The sequence below is a fragment of the Magnolia sinica genome, chromosome 7, assembly GCF_029962835.1.
Source record: "Magnolia sinica isolate HGM2019 chromosome 7, MsV1, whole genome shotgun sequence".
Lineage (NCBI taxonomy): Eukaryota > Viridiplantae > Streptophyta > Magnoliopsida > Magnoliales > Magnoliaceae > Magnolia > Magnolia sinica.
In genome coordinates, this window is record NC_080579.1 from 81,116,852 (window position 1) to 81,135,449 (window position 18,598).

The window sequence follows — 18,598 nt, forward strand, 5'->3', positions numbered from 1 at the left end:
CTCGTATGCCCCACTTGAGATTTAGATTTCCCTCACTTTTGGAATCATGTCGTATAATGGTCTCAAAAAACAGATGGATTTATCCCAAACATCACGGTGTGCCCTACCTAGCATCCCAGCACATGAACTTCCTTCGAAAGCTCTCAGTCAACCCGCGTCCCACCACACCATATCATTGGTTGCGCTGAGTCTACTCATAAGGTTGACCTACTTCACCCAAACTTCACGTCTTCTTCTCTAATTTCCCCATGGTGATCTATCGTCAGAACAAACTTCTTCTTTTCAGCTTTCTTGCTTTCAATCTTTAAATTCTTTTCTCATGGCTGATGGACTTGTTTCATCTGTTTTAAATTACTTGAATTCCATCATCCAATCCGAGCTAGGATCCGTGTTATCCTGTCGCCAAGATCTACAAGACCTTTCTAGTGAATTCACAGCCATCCAAGCCGTTCTTCACGATGCAGAGAAGAGACAGAGAAAGGATGAAGCCCTGAGTGACTGGTTAGCGAAGCTGAAAGATGCAGCCTACGACGTTGAAGACGTGCTGGACAGGTGGAGAGCAGAAGCTCTCGGATATGAAGCTGAAGCGAGTGGCAGACCATCTTTCACGAAGCGGGTATGCAATTCTCTCTTGCAAAATCTTAATATTGATGAAAAAGTCAGTGATATGGGCATTCGTGTTAAATTGGGGATTGCTATGGGGCGTAAATTAAATAATGTTAGAGAAAAACTCAAAGCTATATGTAATGAGAAGTCTAAATTCCATTTGGAAGAAATCATAGATAGCAAGATGGAAACGGCAGAGAGGAAAACTAGTTCTTTGATTGATGAACCGGAGATTATCGGTAGGACTTCAGATAAGGAAAGGATCATACCCTGGCTGGTAAGTGACAGTAGTCGTGTCAGTTATGAGATTCCTGTCATATCTATAATTGGTTCAGGGGGAATAGGCAAGACTGCTCTCGCTCAATTAATATACAATGACGAGCGAGTTACTCAACACTTCTCGAAAAGGCTGTGGGTGCATGTTTCAGATGATTTTAATGAGACTAGGATTTGTAAAGCTATCGTTGAAGCGGCAGATGGTCAACCTGCCCCTAGTTTCTCCGAATGGGAAATGGTTCAAAATCATCTATGGAATGTGTTGAAAGGGGAGAGATTTTTACTTGTACTTGATGATATTTGGAATGAAAATCAAGAAAAGTGGGATAAATTGAGGCTTCCTTTGAAAGGTGGAGTAAGTGGAAGTAGAATTTTGATCACGACTCGAAATGAAGCTGTGGTAAAAACTATGAGGGCTACAAAATGGCATGAACTGGCACCTTTATTAGAAATAGATTCTTGGTCACTGTTCAGTCACATTGCTTTTGGGGAAATAAATACAGAGGAACGTGCAGAGTCGGAAGAAATTGGGAAAGAAATTGCAAGAAAGTGTGATGGAATACCTCTTATTATAAAAAGAATAGCAAATGCATTGCGTTTCAAGAGGACAAGAAGGGAGTGGGAGCTTCTGTTGGATAGTGAAACATGGGATTTTCCAGATGTTAGAAGAGGTATCATATTCGACCTTCAATTAAGTTATGAAAATATGCCTCCGTACTTGAAGCGTTGCTTTGCCTTTTGTTCTGTATTTCCGAAGGATCATGTTATAGAGAGGGAGACACTAATCAAGTTGTGGATGGCCCAGGGCTTCATTCATTCAGCGGAAAGTGCAGTGATGGAAAGTAAAGGCGATGAGTATTTTTACAATTTACTGGGGCGATGCTTGTTTGATGCTCCAATAACAGATTGTTTTGGCAATATCATGCATTGTAAGATGATAGATATTGTTCATGACTTCTTCCAAACTGTCATGAGAGAATGCTATACCATGAACATGGAATTGTCAAACAACATCCCCCTGCATGTGCGCCATGTCTCATTGAAATGCAGTGACGATTTATCTTCAATTCCGGGAAACTTGTGCAAAGCCAAGAATCTGCGCACGCTCCTGTTCATTGGGTGGTCAAGAATCACTGTTCTGGCTGATGATTTTTTTGAAAATTTCAGGTGCCTCAGAGCATTAGATTTGAGTGGTACAAACTGTTCCCATCTTCCAAAGTCCTCGAAGAACTTGAAACTTTTAAGGTACCTCAACTTATCTACTTCGGGAGTAGAGTTGCTTCCTGAATTCATATGTGAACTGTATTTGTTGCAAACCTTGAAACTTAATGCGTGTCGCGGACTCTCTAAACTTCCCAAAACGATGTGGAAACTTGCGAGGCTAAGACATCTGGAAACTGAAAGTACCTGGCAATTGCGTACTTCCCCCCATTGGATTGGGAGATTAACTTCCCTTAGAACATTGTCAAAGTTTATTGTTGGGGAAGGAATGGAATGCAGGATTGGGGAACTTAAAAACCTCAATCTCCTCCAAGGAAAGTTGACAATATACCATTTGGAGAGGGTGTTAAATGAGGGTGACGCCAAGGAAGCAGAACTAATGAATAAGAAACACCTACGCAGTTTGGAATTGTATTTTGATGACAGGCTCGAGGAACAGTCAGAATTGCCTGGACGTTTAGATATGTTAGCCAGGATTAACGTAACGATTAATGACGGTGTGTTGGAAGGCCTTCGGCCCCATACAAATCTAGAAGAGCTGAATATATCAAGTTACATGGGATTAAAGTTCCCGAGATGGATGGAAGATGCATCGTTCTCGAACCTAGTTAATGTGACTCTTCGTAACTGCCATGACTGCATAAAACTACCAGCACTAGGGACATTATCATCCCTTAAATACCTTGCCATAGCAGAAATGACTAAGGTGGAATTCATCGGTCTGGAGTTCTACGGGAAGAACGATAGTAGAGATGTAACAGGTGCAGCTGCAGCATTCCCCAAGTTGGAGACACTCGTTTTGGATGGAATGTATTCTTTGAGGGAGTGGGTTGGGAGTGAAGATGGAGGAATGCCGTCTCTCCTTGAACTACGTATTGCAAAATGCCCCATGTTAATGAAAATGCCCTTATTCCTTCATGGTAAACTGTGGAAAGTAGATATTGAATTACCAAGCAACTACTGGACATCGTGCATTTCAGAATCTGTCGAGTGTTTGGTTGTAGACGGTGGTTTCTACATCAGAGACATGTTAATCATAAACAACGATGGTATCCACATCAGAGACATCGATATGATCCACCTGCCGTCATCTTGCAAGTACTTGGTGATTAAAAACTCACCATATTTTGAGTTTCCCATTGGGATACGAAAACTCTGTGGGCTCCAGATACTCCACATTACAGGCTGCCGAAGACTGACACATCTGCCTAAAGAGCTCAGAGACCTCTGTAACCTTCGCGAACTGAAGATCAAGGACTGCCCAAGTTTAGAAGAATGGTGTGAAAATTATGCAGAGGACGGTCAGCAAGCGATGTCACACATCCCTAATATCTGGATCGGCAACCAAGAGATCAAGCGAGATGGGCAAAGTCGCTAGACAACCAAGGTAAGAGTCGTTTACTTCTCTTTTTGGGGCCCTTCTATTTCGGCTCCTGCATTGCATCTGCACTCATCCCACGCGTCAAAATATGGCCACTCCTGTGCATATCCAATCCGGTCATCAGGTTGGCCAAAATATCTAGGCGTGACAGACGATTAGGATTTTCTTTCTTCTCTGTTTCTGGGGTCCGCACAACTCTCTATTTCTCCTCGGTTTCTAGGCTCCGCACCTAAATTCCAAAATGAACCCAAGATGCAGCTGAGCTGCTAAAATGGGTTTTGGGTAAAACATCCTAGCCATGTATCAGGTGGGACACACTGTCTAAAGCATCTGGCCATTACCGAGGTCGTTTAATTATCAGGGAAGCCACACGTTTACAGAAGCAACGGACAATTTGAAAGAAACCTTTTGAACTTTTCCCTTACGTTTCTAAATGTGTGACACCAACCTCAAAATTAAATAACCTGAGTTTTCTTATAAAATAATCTTAAACTGTGGATCCATTGGTATACACTGAACCGATTACCATCAGATATTGTATCAGTATGCATCGCGTCGGCTGCATCTGTGGCCAGCATATCTATGTTTCTGTATCAGTTTGGATTTTTATTTTTATTTTTTATTTTTTTTAAGAAATATATGTGAGTAATATTTGTGTTGTAGTGGAATCTCTTAGCTGCAAAGGACCATAAGATAGTAACATTTGCGCTCATGGCGAGAATAGGTTTCGGATGTTTATGTATGCTTGTAATATTCTTGTTTGGGAATGTGACGTCGAACTCTGAAAACAGGGTCTAGGTTTTGAAATGAGTAGGAGGTATCCTAGCTTAAACCCTAAACCCTAGCCTAACTTGCCCTTTACTGGCAATCCCCATTCTATGGGTCGAAATCCTCGATTGCTCTACTTGAATCACCTAACCATCAATGGATATGAAAGGCTTAATAACGCAAGATAATTAATTTGGAGAATTCTCCTCGTAACATATGGCCTAATAACATAAGATGATTCGGAGAATTCTCCTATATTTTCTTATATATTGCTTTGCTCTAATTAGAGTTTAAATAGAAATACAAACATTGAAATAAAATGAATTGACATGAAAGGTGTAATGACCCTGAATTTTAGTACACCAAAAACCTTAATTAATAGGTTATAAATTTAGTTTTCTCAATTGGATACAAAACAAATTACTTAGTATATTGGTAGAGACACTCTTGGTTTAGGGAGAGGTTGGCTTGTGTTGCCCTGTGACTCTTGGTTATGGGTGAGGTCAGGGAATTGATTTTTGCAATCGTAATAAATAACTTTTTTGCAGAAAAAAAAAAAAATCAAAAAATTTAAATTTTAAACAAATCTAGATAAGGTTGCCTTATCTAGGCTTCTCCTTTAAGAAGGATACCGGAGAGAGATCTCTCATAGAGAAACCCTAAGGAGAGGGGGGGGGCCTTACAAAGCTTGATCTGGTAAGTTCATGGGTCTCTTTTCATTTTTCTTTCACGTATGCAAGTTCATTTTGCCCGATCTATGCGATGAACGATGTGGATTGGTCACCCGTTCATTATATAAATATGTAGAAGATTCGAAGTAAAGATGATAGAATATTTAGATCTAGGCAGTAGTCTTTTGTTGTTGGAATTGATTTGGGAACATCTGGTTGTACTAGATCAGATGTAGATGGATCGTATGATGGCTAAGACCAAAACATAAAAGGACACAAATTTCCACGTGAATATGATCTTTGGATGATCCATATCAATTAGATATAGTTGTAGGCATTAATTTGTCTATTTGTACTAAGTGGGGTGATCGGACAAATTAGATCTAATCCCTACCATACATATAAATTCTGAGACAAAGATATATTGATATGTTGAATAGGGTATAGATTTGATTGTCTGGAGCATGTATTGATTTAAAAAATTATAGATCATGAACAATCTGGATCTAAGTGATCTATTATCCCATCTCTAAGTGGGGAATGTGGGTGCAAATGGATGGTTTAGATTTGATCCATATGATCAGGAAATCAATAAAAGTAGGAAAGTAAGGGAAAACCCTTAAAGGTTGTAAAAATCAGATCATCTCAACCCAACTTATCAGCATTTGTCGATCGATCGATAGGGCGGTTCTATCTATCGAAGATGAAACAGTCTAGAGACCCAAGTATAAAATCCATAGCTGGTTCGATAGATCAAAGAGGGAATATCAATCGATCGAAACATGCAAAATATGTCCATCGACCAAATTCTGAAATTCAGAACAATGTTCAATCAATCGAAGGAAAAGTTTGATTGATCAAAGGGTGAGTTTGATTGATCGATGGAACAATTTCGATCAATCAAAGTGGACAAAAAGTGTCCAGAGAGTTAAAGCGGGAAATTGAATTTACATCGATAGATTGAATTGGTCTTTGATTGAATCTCGATCGATCAAAGGGATCCTTAATTGAACGATGATTCCCTGGTTAAGTAAGATTAATTTTGAGATTTGGATACTTTAATCATATGATGTAGTGTTATTAGTTGTCTTTAATCATTTGAGGGAGTACTAGAATAATTAGATCATTTGGTCTAGTAATGTGGACCCCACATTGAAGAATAACCATCCATAAACCTTACACTAAGAAGAAAATCAAAAGGATTCCAAATCAGACAGTTAAATTCTCCATGTGGACCTTAGATTGGGACTTGATTATCCAAAGGTAGGCTGATTACACAGGTTTACTTAGAAATATGATTGGATTGTGCTATGTATTTAGTTGATTGTCAGTTGATTGAACCTGGGGTAACATCTTGGAATCCACATCACCTGAGTACAAGCGAGTGATCCCAACATGTTTTCTCTCCGTATGATTAAAATAGTTTGTTGTGTTGCTATGTTTGGTTGTATTATAATTATAATTGTAAATGACTGGATTAAATTGGTTATGAGCTAATTAATGCTGAAACATGCTTGAAATTATGAATATGGGAATTGCCTCTCATATAGAAAGATGTATGTGATGATTTATATGATGACTAATGCATTAAACATTCATTTCATGCATTGAATAACGCTTTTGTATAGATACCTAGGGGACAAATCATTATACCCACTAGAAGCCCACTATATGTGGAAGCCTGCCCATAGGGGGATGCGGGCTTTGCCAATGCCTACCAATGGTAGAAGCCTGCCAGGTGCAAACGCAACTTGCTAACATCCAACCTAAGCAAGTGAATGGTTTCTATTTATACCCACTTGATGCATCATTAACGTAATTTGCAGCATTCACATTATTTATGTCAAATATATTATATTTTTGTTTCTATTTTGAATTGATATGTTGTACTTGTATGTATTATTTTAATTGTATCGTGCATAATCCATGATGGATTCACTCACTAGGCCTAGTCAGCTGACGGTGTATTGATGAAAAATTTGTACAAATGAAAGTGAAGCTAAACCAATTAAAGTACCAGAACATGAGTCGGGCCAGTGGATGATCCACAGAGGCAGTGGCCTTATCTCTTAGAAGTTGAGCTGAATGCACTAGAATCGTAGAATGATTAGATGAGATTCATGCTATTTATAAATTTTCTTCTTTGAATTTCAGTATTGTTTTGGAGTTATATATATATATATATATATATATACACACTTTACTGGACATTTGGTTAGTAGTTATGTAAAATGAGTTAATAATGTCCCAAATGAGTGGATTGTAGTATAGTAACTAGTACTTACAAATAATAATGACGTGTAGTGATTAATGTGTATGAATGTTTGTTGATGTTTGATGTATGTGAATTGTTGATGTTGGTAAGAGCTTAGAACATGGACGATATTGTGCCTCTATTCGAACGGTATGAATCATTGAGTTATGTACATTTGGTGTACGAGTCATGAGCCATAACTCAGATTTGAGGGTGCACACTTTGTATCTGAATTGTGGGGCGTGACAAAAGGAAAGTAAATCAATCAAAATGTTAGAGGGAGAAATTGATTCTCCTATCTACGAATGAAAATATTATACCAATCACAAATATCAACCCCCTTTAAATTGATGTGGGTGATTAACCAACAACATTCTATGAACTAAGAAAGAATATTTGGAGGGAGGTCGTCATAGTCTTTATGAGAATATCTAGAATTTGATAATAAAACATTGTGCAGTATGCCTTTGATTTTGCCAATCTATTGTGCAAAGAAGTCTTGTCTCAATCCGACCGAGGTCATTATCATTTTGACAGAAAATTAAGTGATTTCTTAGTTTGCACGTTGTGAAAATATGCACATTTTCGGTTTGGCCGAAAAGTGTAGTCAGGTTGGTTCGATCCAACCAAAGGTTACATCTGGTCCGACCGAACGAGTTGCGCTTATTAGCACAAATCGGGTTATTTAAATCCGATCACAATTAGGGCTTGTTTATAAGAGTATTTTCTCTTTAAGGGCAAGTGTTTTGCAAAGTGAGAGGATTCTAAACACTTGTAAGGGCTTGGGAAGGGATTTTCTCAAGGGGCTAGGGTTTTCCCAGGTGCACATCATAAGGAGAGAGATGTATTTCGTTTGTAACCGAAGAAGGTGAGTGCTATAATCTATAAGGCTTTGATTATAGTGGATTTCTGTCACTTTGTTCCATGGTTTTTTTCCATAAGGGTTTTCCAAGTAAAATATCTTGTGTTCTATGGTTAATTGCTTTATTATTTGGTTATTCTGCCTTATTCGATTGTTCTATCTTTGTTAAACTTGCTTTTGCAAAGCGCATAGATTAATGGTGATATAAATCTGAATTTTTAATACCTAGGGTCGATTTGGGTTTGTTGAGGGCTCGAAATTTTAACAAAGTAGTATCAGAGCAATCAGGTCTAAGGATGTTCGGGAATTCAATGAAAACGTCAGGGTCAAAGCTTGATATACGGAAATTCGATAGAAAAAATAATTTTAGTTTATGATAGCAAAAGGTTATAGATATTCTAGTATCACAATGGTTAAATAAGGCATTGTTGGATACTAAATTAGAGAATATATTGAATGATGACTAGAGCAAACTTGAGCAGAAGGCTATGAGCACCATTTATCTATTTCTATTGGATGAAGTTATGTATAACATTCTGAATGAGGAATCTCCCTTGAAGATATGAAAGAATCTAGAAGACATGCATATACATGGCGAAGTCCCCTATTAATAAGTTATTTGTGAATAAACAACTTTTTTTTTTAACTGAAGAATTGTATTCATGAGAAGAAGAGATGTACAACCATTCGGACGGGCCCCAACAAAAAGGATCCAAACCACGCCTATCATGTGGAAGACGAACTAGCTATACAGGAAAAACAAAAAACTGAGACCAAAAGAGTATCAGCCTGAAGGGGTGCAGGGCCAAAGGGAAGAGAGACACCACTGCTAGCAGAACTACCAGCCCATGTGGAAGCAGAAACCGAATGGGTCGCACTGACAGGGGAGGTAGCCAAAGTTGGGGCCCTGGACAGTGAATAAACAACTTTTTGGGTTATGGATGAAGGAATGATCCGATCTCTTAGAGCACATAAACTCATTTACAAAGGTGCGTAACGAGTTATTAAGGCTATAAGTGACTATCAAGGAAGAAGACAAAGCGGTGTTACTTCTATCATTGCTTCCCACATCATACGACCATTTCATCACTACTTTGTTGTATAGGAAGAATATAGTAAAACTAGAATAGATCATCACGGATCTCATTTACAACGAGATGAGGAAAAAATCATGTGATGAAGACTCTCAAGTGGAAGGGTAGTTGTGAAAAGGAGTCAGGGACGTGGGAGATCCGTGAAGCGATCTCAGTCTGACAAGAAGGAAAAGTCTAGATTGAAATCGAAGACAAAGGATAGATGTTTCTATTATGGTATAAAGGGGCACTTCAAGAGAGACTATAAAAAATGAAAGGATGACCTAGAAAGCAATAGTAAAAATAATACAGGTGAATCAGCTAGTGTAACAGAAGATAGCTCAGAAGGAGACCTCCTCTTGGTCTCTTCATATATGAATTATCTCTTAGATAAATGTGTACTCAGTGCAGGACGTTCTTATCACATGTGCCCAAATAGCTAGGACTTGTTTTGATTCCTACAAGTCTTACGATGGTGGAGGTGTTCTGATGAGGAATAACGCAACATGCAAGGCCATCGAAATAGGGATCATCAAGGTAAGGATATTTAATGGAGTCATACAGACTTTAGGTGATGTCAGGCATATGACAAATCTAAAGAAAAAATTAATATCCTTGGGGATTTTGGATATGAACGGGTGCACGTTCACTATATCGGACAATGCAATCAATGTCATCAAAGGTGTAATAGTGTTAATGAATGGACATAGGACATGGAATTTGTATAAGTTGGTTGAGAGTAAGGTTATTGGTGAGGCCTTTACAACCTCACATGTAGAATCCAGCGTAAATGACACTAATCTGTGGCATATGAGCGAGAGAGGCGGAATGGAACTTCATAAATGGAAACTATTAAAGGGAGTTAAGGCATGCAAGGTGTATTTCTGTAACCATTGCTTATATGGGAAGTAGTATAAGGGAATGTTCAAGACTGCTACATATTAGCAGAGGGGTGCTCGACTATATTCTTTCTAACGTATAAGGGCTAGTGATAGTACCGTCTGGGGGAGAAGCACGATAATTTGTGAGCTTCATAAAAAATATTACTTAAGGAAGGTTTGGGTTTACTTCTTAAAGCATATGTATGAGGGGTTCGCCAAGTTCTTGGAATAAAAGGTGGAAGTAAAGAAGAAAATCAAGAGACGGGTTTAGTATCTCAAGTTAGATAATGGTGCGACGTACAGAGAGGCGGGATTTATGAAAGTTTACAAGGAATAGGGCATCACAAGGCACTTCTCAATTCCGTGGACCCCACGGCAGAATGAGATAGTAGAGAGGATGAACAAAACTCTAGAGTGGGCGAGAAGTATGCAATTGCATGTGAGGCTGCCTAAAACCTTCAAGGCATAAGTGGTGATCATGACATGCTATATCGTAAATCGATCACCATCTATAGTGCTACACTCCAAGATTGTAGAGGAAGTCTGGATAAGAAAGGGCGTCGATTACTTAGAGATGAAGATCTTCAGGTGTCCAGCATACGTACACGTGTAGAGTGGACAAATGATGAAGTTGGATATCAAATCTAGGAAGTGCATCTTTATCCAGAATGAAAAACTGTTGAGGGCTTCAAGCTTTGGGATACATATTCGCAGAAGTTAGTCATTAGCAAATATGTCATCTTTGATGAGGCATCAATGTTGAAAGCCAACAAGGACGCTACAGGGAAGTCAGAAAAAACATGGTAAGACCGAGAGATTATCAGTACAGGTGGAGCCAATTAAGCCAGTTACTTAAGGTGAAATTCAGCATGAGTAAGAAACTGACAAAAATAATCAGCATGATACCCAAGAGAGTATAGCTAAGAATAGGTAGAAAAGAACCATTAGAGCCCCGCATCGGTATGTGTTTGAGAACATGGTCCTATTTGCATTGTTCATAAGGAGTGGAGATCCCTCCACCTTTTAAGACAAAAAATCTGAAAATGATGAAGACAAGTGGATGTCGTTCATGATAGAATAGGTGGAATCTCTACATAAGAATCAGGCATGGGAGTTAGTGAAACTTCTAAAAGGTTAGATGACTATAGGGTGCAAGTGGGTGTTCAGAAAGAAAAAACCATTAATTGAAAAGGAGGATGAGAAATTCAAAGCATGGCTCATAAAAAATGGGTACTTGTATAGGGAATGATTAGATTACAATGAAGTTTTCTCTCCATATGTAAAACATACTTCCATCAGGGTGCTACTGGCTATTGTAGCAGAATCTAATTTAAAATTGGAGCAGCTCAATGTGAAGATGACATTCCTTCATGGCAACTTGGAGGAAGTTATTTACATGAAGTAGCCTAAAGGATTTGATGAGTTTGGCATGGAGGCCATTTGTGTAGGCTGAAGAAATCATTGTATGGGCTGAAGTAGTCTCTGAGGTAGTGGTACGAGCGGTTCGATTCATACATGGTGAAGATTGGGTATATCAGGTGTGAGAACGATTGTTGTGTATATTATACGGTGCTTGAGGACGGATCATACATTCTTCTGATACTTTACATTGATGATATATTAATTGTTACAAAGTACAAGGAGATACTCTTGTTTAAGTATATGTTAAGTAATAAGTTTGACATGAAGGATCTAAGCATTGCGAAGAAGATCCTAGGCTTAAAGATACATAGAGAAGATATTCTGAAAGTTGTGACTTTCTCAAAATAGTTACATTAAAAAGGTGCTAGAGAGGTTCCACATGGAAGATGCTAAGCCAGTTAACACACGTCTAGCAGATCTCTTTAAGTTGTCAGATAGGTCATATCCAACTATAGAAGAAGAGATTTCAGACATGTCACGGGTGTCATACGCAAGTGTAGCAGGGAGTCTCATATATGCAATGGTTTGCACGAGGCTAGATATCTCACAAGTAGTTAGTGTGGTTAGCAGATACATGGCGAATTCAGGAAAGGAGCATTGGAATGTTGTTAAGTAGATTCTCAGATATCTCAGGGGCACAATCGACATTGGAATCATGTTTGAGAGACATGGAACTTTAAGTGGAGTTATAGGCTATGTGGATTCAAATTATGCAGGTGATCTGGACAATATGAAGTCTACTATGAGATATGTTTTCACATTGGCAGGTGGATCGATATGTTGGAGATCTACTCTACAGTTTACGATAACGTTATCTATAATCGAAAAATAAAATATGGTTGTGATAAAGGCATCAAAGGAGGCATTGTGGTTGAAAGGTCTGGTAAGAGAACTCGGGATAAAGCAGGAGGCGATTTAATTACATTGTGATAGTCATAGTGCTATCCATATGGCGATGAATCAGGTGTATCACACCACAACCAAGCACATCAACATGAGCTTCCACAAGATATGGGAGCTCATTACTTCACTAAACAACTTAATACCATAATAGGGTGCATCAACCGAACATATGTACCAATCAATACAATTTAATATCTATCATTACAATCCAACGTATATCAACATCACTTATCAATTTACATATAAGAGTTTTAATAGTAAATGTTTCATCTCGTTGAAGCATTTCATCAAACATGTTGGCTACCATCAACAAGTAACATTAGGATTAATAACCTAATTCAAACACAAATAGCATATGATATCTAATAATCAACTAAAAATTACTATTTAGCAGTATCAAGGGTTGATAAAATGAAACCTAGAAGAATGGTCCACACCGTAAAGGGATTGACGCAATCTAATCGCGCTTAGGGTTAGGATTTTTTTAGAAAATCACCAAATCCTAAATCAAATCAAGAGGGCTAAGATAAGATTCAAGAAATTCTAACACTATATGGATTGAAATTAAGAAGTGTGATTCATTTCCTACCTCTGACTCCAAATGGGGTGGATCCGAGGAAGAGAGCGGAAACTCCTATGGCTTGGTTGAAGCACTAGCAACCCACAAGAACAAGGAATTCCAAATCTAACTCGTACAACACTCTCATAGTCACTCTCTCTTCTTCTCATTCTCTTTTTCTTCTTCTCCTTCTCTTTCTCTCCTTCTTTCTCTTTCTCTTCCTCTCAAACCCTAATAAATTCGGATTTGGGGGAGGGGAGCTCAAATGAGATGTATTTATAGTGCTAGAAGTGGTACAAATGGCCTCAAAGATTAAGTATTCGATATTATAACCCTATGAGAGGTTGTTTCTAACTTTCGGGATCCACATGGGGTGTTGGGGTCAATATACACCATGGGATAGTTGGCCCTAGTGATGATCTACATATGGATATGATTGGTCCGTCATTTATATACACCGATCGATGGGTATGATCAGAAGTTAGTTCGATGATCACCGATGATTGATCAGGGCCGTGGCTATACAGATATGTCTAGGATATTAACTTAGGTTGTTGCCCTAAATTTGGTCACGATCTAATGGTTCGAAAGCCACAACTTTGGCAAAGACCAGATGAAAACGATTAACTTCAGTTCTTGATTAATTTCAAAAATATTCACACATCTCATGCACTGCCTTTGCGAGTCCAACTTGAGCGATTTGAGACGCGATCTTGGCTTAATGTCCCGCGATGGACGACAAGCCCGCTAAGACGAGCACCTTTTTATAGTTTTGGATTTGGTGGCCCACTAACGAGTGGTGTAGAGCTTGTTCAAAAAATCAGGACATTTTTTAACTGAATTAGGTGTCGATATTTCTTGTGTACGACGATTAGGGTTTGGATTAGCCAAATTCATAGTGTGGCCTATTCGCAATTAGCGAAAATGGTGATTCGATCCTAATAACCTAAAACCGTTGGTACTTAGGCTAAATGAGTAAGTAGGTCAGTTTAATTTGTTAATTAAGATCTGACCCCTAGTTGTCTCAGCTTTTGATAAATCTTTATTTAGTTGCGATTGTTTTGATTAGTCAACAATAGGTTAGCTAGATTTAGGCCCTAGATGAACAAAATCACAAAACTAGACCAAAGGTTTAAGTGATTGGGCGAATTCGTTGGTTTCCTATGGTTGACTAATCAGATTTGTGCAGTTCTTTACTGGTACCACTCGCATATAGGTTCACCTCGGGTGTTAAGAGTTAGTAAGTGATAACGTAAGCTAATTATAGCAAAAAAAATTGAGGATTTTTGGAAATCCAAAATAATGAAAAATCTGGGACGTTAAAGTGTGTGTTTGAATATTCAACTCAAAACCACCCATGCATGTGATCTATCCCAAAAACAAAAATTGTCCATTATTTTTTATATGGCCCACCTTCATCATTTTGATAAATGATCTGGACCATCCATTGTGATTATACAGTAAAACTGACCAATACCCATTTGATCAAACATCTTAACACGCCTGTGCGTACACACAATCTTTGACACAAACAGCGGTGCATGCGGCGATTTCTGAAAGCAGAAAGCCGTTTCTTTGATGCGCTAGCAATCCAGGAGAACCTTTTTTTTTTTCTAAAACCTCATCCGTTGGATGTGGAGCATCCCAACTGTTAATTTTAGGGCAACCTGCTTATCACTTTCCTTCGTAAAAAAGCATAACGAAAAGAATATTTCTGTTTCCGCTTGCTAGCGCGATCCCAACCATTCGATGAATTCTATAAGCTTTTTGATCTATCACAAGCATTGATTTCAGGGCTTCTCATAACCTCATAGCAGTAGGGGTAAGATCTCGTATGAGATATCGTTATCTCGAGAAATATCAAGCCGAGAAGAGAAAATATCGCAAACCATTATTGTGTTGCTGATCTCTGTCCAAAAGGTGGGTCTCGTAGTATTCTCTGACCCAATCCTAGCCCTCTAAATGTACTAGATCATAAGATTAACCATTCGTCGGTCATCCACCATCAACAATAGGATTATCTTCTCCATTTAGCTTAAGAAACCCATTATCTTAAGTGGACCCCAATTGCTGATCAAAGGCATCTAATTGGCAACCCATGTCACCAGGAATTAGCCCATGAAAAATGGATTGTGGCCATGCCAAACCATAGTTCGGATCAACGTCTAATGGCAATAGTGGCACTAAGTTCGCATGTGGATTAAAGTCTAGGTTGTAGCTAATCTAGAGATTAGTTACAGATTGTTCTAGAAACGAGTTTTAAAGGGGCTATATAAGAGTTCTTTTAGGGTGACCTTTTTGGAAATAGAAAGAGAGGGAGAGCATCATTCAGGCCACACTGAGTGACTGGGACCGAGAGTCATGATCGAGTTGAGTCACTGCCCGAGCTAGTCTGGGTCCTCTATAATTTAAGAAAAGTGTGAAAGCTAGGAAGAGAAAGGAAGAATATCGTGACAGTAGGAGATAATGTGCCACAACTGACTGTTGCCCAGATGCGGTTTCAAGTCCAATTGAGTTTTGGATGAGTCCGGTTGAGTTTTTTTTAGTCTAAATGTTGCTAGACATCCTAACTGAGAGTAAGGGAAGGAAGAAGGTAAGAGGAATTAGGGAAAGAAAGAAGGAAGAAGAAGTAAGGGAAGGAGTGCAGCAGTTCGGTTTGGCAGGTGGCTGCTGAGTTAAATCAGCTATCCACTTACCAAGTTTAGGGTTTGGTCTAAATTGGTTCAGTCTTATTTGAATCCGCAACAACTGTAGCAAGGTGTAGAGGCAGAGAATCGAATGAGGTTCAGTCGATTCGTGTTCGGTTTGACACCAAATCCGACCGAGTTACCTTGATTTAGGTGGGGAGTTGACTCAAGGAGTTGTGCTCCGAGTTCACCTGTTTGTTGGATGTGGTTTTAGGAGAAAGGAAGAAGAAGAAAGAAAAAAAAAAGGAAATAAAGGAAAGAAGAGGAAGATGAGGGAAAGAGAGAGGGAAACTCTGGATAGAGTTGCATGATCCGGTGCTGAGATGATCATCTGCTGCCATGATATGCTAGGTAAAACCATTTACAGCCTACCTTTGTCTTTGCTCAACAGGTCAACTTGATAACTTGGTTTAAAATCGAGTTGTCTAGTTGCTTTCCCGTTTATCATGACATCACATCACTAACTTGATGACTTATTACCTTGAATTGTTTTGGGGATGGGTTTGGTTCAGCCATCAAACATTGTAGCCAAGTTCTCACCGAGTTGAATCCAGGTTGACACCAAGTTCGACCAAGCCACGAACCAAGTCGAATTTAAGTCTAATTTGGGTCAAATCAAAGACTCAATCCTAAAGTGCATACACGTATACTTGCAACGATAGGAAGCGATCCAATATGAGATGTGAGGTTTCTCCCTTTAAGCTGTCCACTTAAGTTCATTGATCTTGTTATAAATGATATCTATTTTGTTGTATTTAGAACCTCTTGATTTTCTTGATTAATCTACTTGTTTCACTATTCAAATATAATAATCCTTTGTATAATTAACTCTTGAATTGAATGATTGACATGTCTCTTTAATTCTAGTATAAATGAATGATTTGATTGCCACATATTATCTCAAGTTGAAAATTGATTGATTTGATTGCCACATATTAGCTCAAGTTAAAAATTGATTGATCAATCAGATGTTTGTCATTGCGATTGAAATTCTAAATTGTTAGATTTGACTAATTCATGAATTGTGCTACATGAGGTTGTGATATTAAATGATCTTTTGTTAAAAGACCATTGTGAATAATTTTTTTAGTTGAATGAATCATTTGTGAGACAATATTTGAGGATGAACTATATTGAGAGGAGTATTGAAGTTTGGGGATGGATTAAACTACTTTGTAATTTGTGAAGAATTTATATAAACCATCCCTTGGAGAATTAATTTGGAATGGAATGGATTATTATTTGATACAATAGTGGGTTATATGCAAATTTATTATTTTCCGAGTCATCAGATGCAATTCTATATGATTTATGGGTGACATTGTAGTTCATGTGTTGATTTTTTGTTCACTTATATTGTTATTTCCGGGGGAAGTTAAAGTTCACTTGTTGATTTCTAGTCGTCTTGTGGAGTTTTATGTGATTTCTGGGTGACATTGAAGTTCACTTATTGATTTTCTAGTCATCTTGCGGAGTTCACATACAGCGTGATTTTCGGGTAAAGCTGAAGGTCACACGTTGATTATTTGATTATATTGATATATTCACTTGTATGATGTTTTTATCACATTTTCTTAATGGTGAAATTATGTTGATTAACTATATTCTTTGTATATATAATCATGTGCTATTATTTCATTATTAAATATATTTCTTTCTATGTCTTGCGAACTATACTTGATTTATGAATGATTGAATGTGAAATCTTAGAGGGTATTCCTCACTACGATAGTCATTGACGCTATCAAAATATATCAGTTAATGCAGGTGTATAGCGAGCCAACGTTGTTTACCTAGTTGCTGGAAAAGATCAGATAATTGAGGAGATAGGCGAGGTCCCAGCAGAGCATATTAAGCTTCATCATTAGTTGATAGATTTTCATTTATACTTTTAGTGAACCTTTGGTATTTGATTTGTATAAGTCCTTTTTTGGGCATCACATTTGGATTTTATTTATGATGTTGGATTGAAAACTTTTACTAAATGTATGGTTTACTCCAGCCCAGATTGTTACAAACTCTGAACATTGATGAGATTGTTGAATTAAGACTTTCAATTCTAAGGTTAACATTTAGGTTTTTGAAAAAAGAGTAGTATATGTTATAATAGTTGAGCAGTGCGCCAGCCAGATTGAAGACGGTGGACAACATATTATCGATGAGTTGAAGGAAATTAACTTAGGCACACCTGAGAAGCCGTGAAACACATATCGTAGTGCAAACATCCTGAGGAGGAGGTAAGTACATTTAGCTTTTAAAGGAAAACAAAGATGTCTTTGCATGGACATACACAAAGATATGATACCATTTGTAACGCCCTAAGATTTCGACTATCCTAAATAACACGATTGGCCGAGTTCTCGGGTGTTAACTTGAATATGTCAAGGATATTATTTCGTATATATATTCTATCCACACCGTTATGAACGGACTTTTGGAATTTGGATTGCATAGTGTATAGTGATATGGCAAAGTTCTATGGGACCTTCCATGATGTATGTATTATATCCACACCGTTCATAACTTATGAGGCTCATGCCTGGTATCAAGCCTAGGTTTTGGTGTGGTCTCTAATGGTTGGAGTGAATTTTATATAGTCACCATGGTGAGTCCTGTAAATATCAAGGATGGACGTCTCTCTCACAATTGTTTTTCTTGGTATTTTTTATCATGGGCCTAATGTAGGATTACACATGTAATGATCATAATAGATCTCTTAAAAACTAAAGGGTGGGCATCCGTAGGATATTTATTTTTCATCAAGATCTCCACAAGGGATGTATCTCACCCTCTTTTGAAAATTTGGCCCAACAACTTGGCTGGGCTCCATCTTATTGTTGATGTAAAACCTACTCTGATCATTGGGTGTCTCACCGTGTTAGGTTCATGGCAAAACAAAACAGGCCCATTCATATTTCAAGTAGGCCACACGATTAGAAACAGTGTACAGGGTAAGGCCGTCGGGTCAGGCCTATTCAAATTTCTGATTTTGCAGGCCGGAACCCGGCCCATTGACACCCCTAAATTTGAGGTT

The 18,598-nt window shown here is 38.2% G+C and overlaps 1 protein-coding gene across 2 annotated transcripts; it reads left to right on the forward strand.

The window, feature by feature from the left end:
• The first annotated feature begins 250 nt into the window (after positions 1-250).
• Positions 251-17,589, forward strand: LOC131251537 (putative disease resistance protein RGA3). 2 transcript variants are annotated; one of them, XM_058252292.1, is made up of 2 exons: positions 251-3,490; positions 17,323-17,589. In XM_058252292.1, the coding sequence occupies exon 1, from the start codon at positions 320-322 to the stop codon at positions 3,479-3,481; it is 3,162 nt and encodes a 1,053-aa protein (XP_058108275.1). In that variant the 5' UTR covers positions 251-319; the 3' UTR covers positions 3,482-3,490; positions 17,323-17,589. The 2 variants fall into 2 exon arrangements, with proteins under 2 accessions (XP_058108275.1, XP_058108276.1); XM_058252293.1 differs by having other exon boundaries at positions 17,379-17,589.
• Positions 17,590-18,598: the final 1,009 nt, after the last annotated feature.

What these genes read in the sequence shown, in the direction of transcription:
- LOC131251537 (XM_058252292.1), top strand. Translation starts at nt 320, where the DNA reads ATGGCTGATGGACTTGTTTCATCTGTTTTAAATTACTTGAATTCCATC.